Source organism: Juglans regia, unplaced genomic scaffold (assembly GCF_001411555.2).
Source record: "Juglans regia cultivar Chandler unplaced genomic scaffold, Walnut 2.0 Scaffold_644, whole genome shotgun sequence".
Classification (NCBI taxonomy): Eukaryota; Viridiplantae; Streptophyta; class Magnoliopsida; order Fagales; family Juglandaceae; genus Juglans; species Juglans regia.
The window spans coordinates 23,541-33,641 of record NW_023361298.1 but is presented as its reverse complement, the minus strand read 5'-3'; the positions used below and the strand labels follow the sequence as shown (position 1 = coordinate 33,641).

The following is a 10,101-nucleotide window of genomic DNA, read 5'->3' as shown; positions in this document are numbered from 1 at the left end:
TCGAATTGGCTTGCGTAGGAAGACAAGCACAGCAAAACGTTCGTTTTACTTGAAGAAAGAAAAAAATAAATAAAAATCCACATCATCCCGTGTTGTGGTGTTGGAGAAGTGAAGGCTGATGTATTAGAAGATTCCAATATGATCTGATTACTTCATTTGTTTTGCATTAAAATTCTGGAAATATTTTTGGTATTTGGATGTACTTGAAAAAGTTATACCAAAAAGTGATTTCAATGAACTCATTTGGATTCAGAGTGTTTGATTTCATCTCATCTCATCATTACAATTTTTTTTTAAATTTTTACATAAAATAAAATAAACAATTCAATTTTTTCAAGTCTAAATTCAACTTTATCAAATCTCAAAATAATAATAATATTAATAAATAATATTCTCATAATATTTTATTCAACTTTCAACTTTATTTATTTATTTTTGAAAACTGGTTTTATCTCAAAAATTGTTAAAACCGATTTCTACTCTTGCTTAATAGAACTGGAGTCTCGGACTCTCAAGTGACACTACATTCTTACTCAATGATTCCCTATCTCTCGCTCTCCTTTTCTTAAACTCCAAATTTTCTTTGTAGTTTTTAGTTTTTAATTTTTTGTAGTTGTATGACGTGTGACATACAGGTCAACATAGTTAATAATTTAGTTGTTTAATAGAAGGACCAACTAAATTAATCTTAAAAGCAAATAGAATAAAAAGTTCAATAAAACTATATAAAGAGTACATATATAAACGAGTCGATTAACAAATAGTAAATAGTCAAATTTCATTCATTTAATTTTTATTCGAACACAAGTTGCGATCGAACTTTTCATCAAGACGTATTTTATTGTTCACGAAAGTTCGGACATTTTCACGAGCTGCTTTATTTAAATAAAAATAATAAATACGAAATTATTCGAGTTTAGAAAACCCAATGGGCTTCTTGAGAAGGAAGAGAGTGATGACAAATTCTCCCACTAGATGCCATTTTGATCTTGAACACCAGATAGAGCATGCTGCGAAATTCAAATGCAAGTGTAAATTACAAAATTTTAGGAACAAACTAGTGAAGGGTGGGAGGTGGATCACCTGAAAGTATGACAAGGTGTATTGCACATCACTTTCAGAAATTTGGTGGTGGAGGACAATCCTGATCCTGAAACAGCAAAAACACCAACACCAACATCATCATTTGATTCATTTTCCTGTCTAACAAAAACAACTACTGTCTAACTTTATAAACGGGATCAAAGAAAATGTGCCATATCAGAGCATCTGAACTGAACATGCATTGAAAGTCTTGCCTCTATTTTTGACATGCAACAAACAGAGAAAATGAAATAACATGTTGAAACTAAAAGGTGAAAACTTTAGCTTTTCCATTAAGAAATTTTGTACGTAAAACCCACAAAGTGAGGCCCTCCTACATCTTCAGTAATTAGTCAAGTTCTCTGGTTTATTGCGTAGATCCTAGAACAACACACCCCTCTTTCTGCTTGGACACACAATCAATAATCATAAAAATATCACTTGATATGAACACACGTGCTTACTTCTTTTAAGCTTATATTTGTTGAAAAAACTAAATCCATGAGTTGGACTTAAAAAAAACAACGAAAAGACGAACTACGAAGGAATTCATGGATTTAAGCTGCTTTTTGTGAGGAAACCAGACCTTAATGGGCCCTCTTGCGTCACGAGTATACCATGTTCTTCTAAGTACTCGCACAGTTTTTCTGCTGTGAACTTTGAGCTTTCATCTATGTCAAAATATATCTGGTGATGTACCAAAGCAAAAGTATGTATTAGTACATGTTCAGCTTATATGAATGAGATCAAGAAAAGCACTAATATGTAATATACAAATGAACAAATGAACTCAACCTGAAGTGTCAAGTGACTTAAATCATTCTATATGGACCCCCCCCCCCCCAAAAAAAAAGATAAAATGTGAGAGATCACAAGGAGAAACAATTAATCCTCCAGAAGTGTTATAGTGGTTCCGATTATAATCCTGTCGGAACAAATCTTGTGCAAAGTTGTGCTCAAACCTTTGCATGAAGCAGATTTGCATGTGTCCCACTTTCAATATGATTTGTTATTGAGCAAGCGTACACAAAGCTACTTGATAATAAAAACTAGATTCAGTAAACTAGTTTCTTAACCACTTAATACTTGGTTCAGCAACTTCCCAATCTTAAATTATGTAAACTAGAATCTCAAGAGTTTTGATTACATAGAAAAACAACCAAAATTCACATAACTAAGATACTTACAATATTGGTCTCCACTGAAGCAACATCGACTTTTATTCCTTTGATTTGACTCAGTCCTTCTGGAATTTTTGAGAGAGAACATAGAAATAAAGAGCCAGGGGAATAATTATTCTTCCCAGCAACGATAATGCAATATGAAACAAGTACACTAGAATACTAAGTACCAACCTGCTAAAATCTTAGCTTTCTTGTGATCGCCTTCAAGCTTTACAACATTTTCTTGTACAGCTACCAAAGCAGCAGCGCAAAGGATCCCAACCTGTCTCATCCCACCACCTAAGGTTTTCCGAAGTATTTTGGCCTAACAGGTGGAAACAGAAGAGTTTGATGCTAAGTAAGTTTTCTAATAGATCTAAGGAGCTGCTGATACTTCTAACCATATAATTTTCGTTGGTACCTTGGCAATAAAGCTTCTGGAGCCAACAATAACAGATCCAACTGGAGCACCCAGACCCTTTGACAGGCATACCTGGTTCACAAATTTAAATGAGACAAAAGCATTGGCAATATGTGGTCTAATAAATAATGAACTTCAGAATTAAGTTGCAAGTAATATCAACAAGTGATAATACTGAAAACTTGCAGAATAAAAAGATCTAAGAATGCCCACACAAGGCAACCATACCGAAACGGAGTCAGCAGCTTGCACCAGCCTATGAACAGGAATGCCGAGTGCCTGGCATACCAATGTTTCTGGATTAGAAACTCATATAGTATATACTTCACAATTTGTTGAAGAAAGACAATTGGCATCAGAAATAGAGATTGATCCAAAATCATCATTCACAATGAAAAGGAATGTTCAGCTCAAATTTACATAGAAGATATATGCATTTACTTAGAAGTGAAGAATGTAGAAAATATGGCAGATAAATGCCTCTGAAGCATCATAACAGGCACTCCAAGGTAAATTATCCATATCCTAGAACAAGTAGATGAAAAAAATAAGCAGCTGCCACCGCATGGTAGCAATTATAGGAACATTAAGATCACGTTTTCCATATATCAACTATTACAAAGTGACAAATTTCTATGATGGCCCCCCTCGTAAGAGTGGAATTAGCCAATGCACAATAGCTAATTTTAGACAGTGCACTATAATTCATATTGTCATCCTCGAGCAGGTTAGCTCACAAATTTCTATGATGGCCCCTTTCATGATGCTATGCCGCAGTTTGCTTCAAGAGATATCATACAGCATATTGTAGCAGTTGTATTCATGAGTGTGAGAATCTTTTCCAGCATTTAAGTGTGTTAACCTGTTTGAGGATGAGGTTCAACATATGTGGGAAAATGGTAAAGGTAGGAAAAAAAAAGTGTGCTCTAAGGTACTTGACCATTTTGCACAGCAAAATTTAAGCTTCCATAGGGCTTTCTAGCACATCATATGGACTAAATCACAACTCCAGGGACGTACTTACTTACCTCCACATGGATGTCGAACATACCACACAATAACACGCAATGACAAACTAAACACATGCAAAAAATTTTACTTACAACCGATGCATTAAAAATGCGGGCCCCATCAATATGAAGCTTCAAACCATGCTTTTTGGCTAGCTCTCCAACTTTGTCTACATATTCTACAGACAGACATCTACCTCCAGAGCTACATTTAGTAGAGATGCCACTCGTAAGGCATTACAATCACAGAATACACAGTCATTACAGTTAAAAAGTGAAAAGAAAAACATATTGATGGTTCAATAAATTGATAGGGAAAAAAGAAACACCATGTGGAAGAAAAGTTCATATTCCTCAGCAATACAGTTCATAGATTCAAGAGCAATTAGTGTAATACTTATAATATAATTTGCTCAAAGTAGAGCTACTGCTTAAATTTCTCAGAAAATTCCATACTGTGCTGAGTGTAGTTTCAGGTACTTTTGAACGTGGATTCTAGACTGATTGCAACAACAAAATATAGCTTTTTAGGTAGTAATAATATAAAGCATGGATCTTTATACATCCCTTCCCATCAACCTGACCAAGGATTACAAAGTAATGTTCCTGCAAAAATATGTCTCGTTCTGGCCTGAACTAAAAAAATGAAAGTAATACAAGAACAACCCGAAAGGAGTGTGGTTTGTAGCATTACCCTTTTTCTTATATATTTTTCTCCTTCTAGATAGTTTTATTTCTTGTATACTTACTCGGTACTTGGATTGTACCCTTTAATGAAGTGTTAATACTATAAAAAAAGTCTTGAATGTTATGATCAATGTTTCACATCAAGAGCAGACAGGTTTGACCAAAAGTCCATGAGAGACGACTTCAGTTATCTTACATTCATATGAGCCTCCTAGGATATTGAGCTGAGTATGAATAAACAAAGAGAACAAGAATGTGAAATTCATTATTATGCTACTTTCCAGACTTCTGAAAATCCTAAAACTGAAATTAATGCAGCTGACTGCACTGCTTCCACACTCTGAAGTTACGTGCAAACATGGAATGAAACATCATGCCACATGAAGAATTTAACTTTTTCTTTTCAAAGCCACACACATCCAAATTGACTTGAGAACTGGAATGATAATACATTTAGCAGTCCAAGTCCCAAAACTGAGAGCACAAGCTATATTTGTCTGGACATTGAAAAATTAAAGTTAAAACTAACTCAGTTCAATCAAACCTCCGTACATGTAGAAGTGAGGGATGAGCATAACAAAATCATTATGTGATCCTAAAGACTGAAGAATGGAAAAAAATGAGGTGAAGAAATTAGAAATACTTAATAATGAGCTACTGTCAAAGCTATGCTAAATTTCATATCCTTCCCCTATATATTCAATACAAATTAAAGCTATATGGAAGCATGAGTAGCATTTTATCCTGTGATGTAAGGAAGCATGTCTTTACAAATTAGCAATTAAAGTTATGTACAATTAACTTTAATTGAGGGAAGATTGCCCTTGGGAAAGAAAATATCATCGGTTCAGATGAAATTTGAAGAAGCCTCGAAACAAGAACTAGTTTCATTGGACAATACAACCATAAAAAAAATGATAACAAAAGTAATAGAATTAACTGTTAACAGAGAAATCGCCAACTCTGCATCTGCAGGGCAGTTTACCATGCCTTTCAACCCAATAAAATTTGTGCATTACAACTGCATGAGCACACAGGTCCCTAATAATTGGTGTCAAAAAAAGCATATATTTCATATAGCATGCATGTAGAGGCAGGCAAAACATCAAACGAAGGAGAACCAAGAAACCAGGTACCAGTGCTTTTTCACAATTTACTTTTGAGACCCGAGATTTTAATTGGATAAATTTAACACCTGTGCTTTTAAACATGTTAAGACAATACCAGCAGGCATATTCCAACAAATAAGATGCCGAAGATGACAGTCACGTTGAACATGCCAGTAACATGTATTGTATTTTTTACATAGAAAAATAAAATAAAAGAAACTTAAAGAAAGAAAAAAAAAAGCACGGCACCAAGGGTGGTGGAGAGGATCCCTCCCACCACATGGCACCTCTACCGGCATGTTAAATTCAATACCCTTAGATGTTTTCCAACAAAATAAAACGCCAATGCTGACAGATACTTCATCTAACATGTCGGAAATATGTATGTGTTTTACAAAAAAAAGTGAAAAATTAGATAAAGTAAAAGTGAATAAAGAAAGGGACTGAGGGCAGAGAAGGGGATCTCTCCTACCTACGGTGCCTCCACTGGCATGGTTGATGCGCAGGGTGGTCTCCCATTCTTCTTTCCCTACGTGGTGAGCAGGTTGGGGGATCCTCACTCCTCCCCCTGTGCAGTGGAGGCATGACCCCTCCCACCCACCCCATACCAACACCACACAAGTGGAGGCAGAGGGGATCTCCTCCCCTCCCAGGGCCTCTCCACCACCCTGCAGGAGGCCACCCCATGGGGTGACAGGGGATGCCTCCAATCTTTTATATTTTTTATTATTATATTTTTAATTATATGTGAACATGTGAAACAATTTTTTTTCGATGTTTTTTTTTCATTTCTTAAATTTAATGTGTAGAAGTACAGGTGTTGAGTTTATTATATTAAAAATTCAGGTTTTAAAAAGTGAAAGTACAGGTAACTGATTTCCTTTTAATTTCCCCTAGAAAAACCAGCTTTCACAGCACACAATGTGGAATCTCCCAATATATTCATTTAAGACATCGATTATAAAAAGTGGTTAGGGTATCATTATCTACCACAAGGCAGACATAACTCTTTGATAAGTATAATAATCCTTACTTTGCATGCGTGTTTTCCAAGCAGATAAGCCTTGTAGTAGGGTACACGAGCACCCCTCCTGGATCTCTAATGGCAGCTTCAATTAAATCAATATCCATTGTTCCATCTTGGTTGTTCTTTACAGTCCTTGGATGCACACCTCCAATTGTTGAAATGCCACCATTCTCATAAATGTGGATATGGGAATTGTCTCCAAGAATGACTTCACTTCCCCTAGTGTCGCAATGAACAAGCACACTAATTAGATTACCCATTGTGCCTGAGGGAACAAATAGGGCTGCCTCCTTCCCCGTGATCCTTGCCATTTCTGTTTCCAAGCATAAAGCAGTTGGGTCATGGTGCAAAACGTCATCATCAACCACAGCAGTCGCCATAGCAGCCCGCATTGCTTCAGTTGGTTTGGTGACTGTGTCAGACCGGAGATCCACTGTTCGAGTAATCATTTTTTCCAGAACTGAACAATAAATGAATAAGAAACAATTCGCACACCATATTCCAAAGAAAAATGCATCTAAACTAGAAAGAATCAATTGAAATGAATAACTTCAAACCCACTGATGCCTACAGACTTTCTTTTCTCCAACCATTATTGGATAATTCAAAAATTCTGATAAAATTATAATCTCCACTGTGAAAGCAAGAAAGGAACTTTAATGTAAAATATGTGCAATCAAAAGCAGTTCTCATTAGATTCTAAAAGAAAAATATTTAGTACCAACAAAAACAGGATTATGTATGGCTTATTTTCAACCATTTTGACCCTCAATTTGTGGATGGAACTATCTTTATAGAACAAAATAAATCTGGCATTCATGCTATTCTCCGAGATGAACAAGGTCAAGTCTTAATGGCAATTTGCAAAGCTGAATATGGGGAACAAGAAGTGGAAAGTATAGAGGCACTAGAAGTTCTATGAGGGCTGCAGTCTACCTTTCATTTGGGTACCCCAAAGATTATTATTGAAAGTGACTATAAAAACTATAGTGGATCGACTGAATGCAACAAATATGAACATGTCTCATCAAGAAGCCTTGCTAGCTGAAGTCATAGATCTTTGTAAATAGAAGTCAGACATAACGGAAGAGACGCAAATGGTGCAGCACACTCACTGGCCCAACATTGCAAAGTTATTGAACAGAGTAAAGTTTGGAGGCAATCAGATCCTGAGTTTGTTAAACAATATAAAATTGTAGATTCCTCATTTAAATCTGTACTGTTTATTGCTTTCAGCAATTTTTTAACGAAGTATCCATTTTCATAAAATATCTATGGCTTATTTTCAACTCTTTTGACCCTCAATTTGTCTGATCACTATTTTACACGGAGTTTTTAAGGTTCAAACAGTAAGGGTTCGATTAGTCCTGATCACTATCATGTCATTTCGTCTTCAACTAGGCTCAAGGAAGGAATTCAAGAAGTCAGTTCACAAGCAACATAAAAACAAATCATAGAAAGACAGTGAGGGGATTATGACCACACCAGTGTAAACTCTTCTTCTTTAGTGCCTTCAACTCGGTTTCAGAAAAACTTCTCGATTGAAATGATTGGCGATCCTTATACGCTGCATAACAGTAATAAAGTTTGAAAATATTCGACAGAACAGGAAATCTAATGATATATATAAACAAATTATTGGCAAACTCTCAGAATTGTTGACAAAAATGAAACAGAATTCTCAAACGTCCAAGGAGGAAAAACAGTTTTTCGCTCTTTATGATGTAAAGCAGCCATAACAAACACATGCAAAGGCAAAAACTACTCTACCAGTTAAATAAGAAAAAGAACCCAAGAATTTATTCTTCTTTTCTTGTTTTCGACGAGTAACTCCCAAGAACTCCCTCCCAAAAAAGGCTACCACTTCAACAATCAAAACAAACAGCTCATTTTCTCAAACTTCAAACAGGTTTATGACTCAAAAAGAAACCTTAAAAGAACAGGGTTTAGTTTTGAGATTCCAAATAACCCAAACTGAACCACAGTTGGAATGTCAGATGTACGAATATATTCTTGAATATGCCAGAAGCATGAGTGTCGGTTTGCATCCACGTCGACTTAGCCACTGTTGGACTCTTATGCAAGGGAAAGGTCAATAAACGGAATCACAAGAGGAACCAGATGAACTATGGCATTCATCGCCCAATTATATCTATTATAATGTCACGTTCCATTTTCTGTGAATCTTTCCTTTCGTGGATGGAAAACCAGCTGGCTTCTTATCTTCTGAGATAGGTACCCAAATCAATGCGTTTCAAATCACAAATTATTGTTAATAACTTCGCATTATTATTTCAAAACTTATAAACTTACAATTTTTACGCAATTATTTTTTAATTTTATTTTAAATAAAAAATAAGAATAATATTACATAAAATCATAAAGGGTATAAACGTAATAAAATCGTTTTAAAAACAAATAAAGTTTATTATTAAAAAATTATTATTTTTATATAAATTTCATATTTATTTATTTATTTTAAATAATTATACTGTATTGACACTTGCGCATTTCAACTATCATTTCTCTTTTAATTAAATTGTGCTACACAGAAGTTTCACACTCTTACATACCATTTAAAAATATACGATTTTATTTTTCTGTTCTCATATTTTATATTAAATTAAAATATGAAATATAATGATAAAAAAATAAAATCATATACTTTTTAAATGATGTGTAATATGTGAAACTTATGTCTAGAATTTTTCCTTTTAAAATTTACAAGTCATTGTCAGTGATTTCGATTCGATACGAAATAGAGAGGAGGAAAGGAAAACAACAGAAGAGAGGAGAAAAACTGAAAGGAAAAACCCAGTATCCGAGGCTAACTGATTGGTTAGTGAGAATTTGAAATGGCCGAAGCATTCACTGGGGACCCAAGTCACCATCTTTTCATTTCCTCTCTCTCTCTCTCTTACTCTGCCTTTCATCATACAACAGAATCTCATATGTTCAGAAAACAACATAAAGAGAATGACAAAAAAAAAAACCCCAAGAGGATAAAAAATCTCATGAATGACAAGATTGGAGAATGACGTAAAGATCAGACATTATATGACTACGAACAACCATTTTATCATAAGAAGTGACAACAAAAGATCTAAAGTATCAGTTGGCATCTACCATGTAACAAAATTTTATCGTACCTGCGAGGGTTAAGCTCTACACAGAAAATAAAAGGCAACGCACTCCAACTTAGGAGAGAAAGAGAGACAAAGGGCCCTTTATATGCAAGCTTGAATGGTGGGAAAATAAGCTAATCGCGCAGCCAGGCCCAGCAGGAAGAAGGTTTCATTTTGCCTTCCGCTTACTTGGCATGGTGATTATCTGACACAGCACACTAATGTCAGGGATATCGTAAAGAATAATGAAGCGGATAATGAACTAACTACCTATCCCCGGTGCTTGACGTGGCAAATACCAATAAAGTGATGCGATTCATTTAAAATAATACTTTAAATAATTTTACATATCAATTAATTAAATATTATTTAAAATATTCCAAATAAAAAATATAATAAAATATGAGACTAAAATAATAATTTTCAACTTCATGAGTTTGTGAAAATGCTTCTAATTGCTTTTAAAGATTGTAATT

The 10,101-nt window shown here is 34.8% G+C and overlaps 1 protein-coding gene across 4 annotated transcripts; it reads right to left on the bottom strand.

Annotated features, from left to right (window-relative positions):
* Positions 1–753: 753 nt before the first annotated feature.
* LOC109004212 (probable low-specificity L-threonine aldolase 1) lies at positions 754–9,767 on the bottom strand. 4 transcript variants are annotated; one of them, XM_035687059.1, is made up of 11 exons: positions 9,650–9,767; positions 7,986–8,067; positions 6,507–6,960; positions 3,771–3,882; positions 2,896–2,946; positions 2,668–2,739; positions 2,439–2,571; positions 2,271–2,329; positions 1,670–1,770; positions 1,084–1,150; positions 754–1,010 (listed from the first exon to the last, which is right to left on the bottom strand). In XM_035687059.1, the coding sequence occupies exons 3-11, from the start codon at positions 6,947–6,949 to the stop codon at positions 972–974; spliced, it is 1,077 nt and encodes a 358-aa protein (XP_035542952.1). In that variant the 5' UTR covers positions 6,950–6,960; positions 7,986–8,067; positions 9,650–9,767; the 3' UTR covers positions 754–971. The 4 variants fall into 4 exon arrangements, with proteins under 4 accessions (XP_035542952.1, XP_035542951.1, XP_035542950.1 ...); XM_035687058.1 differs by lacking the exon at positions 9,650–9,767 and adding an exon at positions 8,271–8,716; XM_035687057.1 differs by lacking the exon at positions 9,650–9,767 and adding an exon at positions 8,431–8,716.
* Positions 9,768–10,101: the final 334 nt, after the last annotated feature.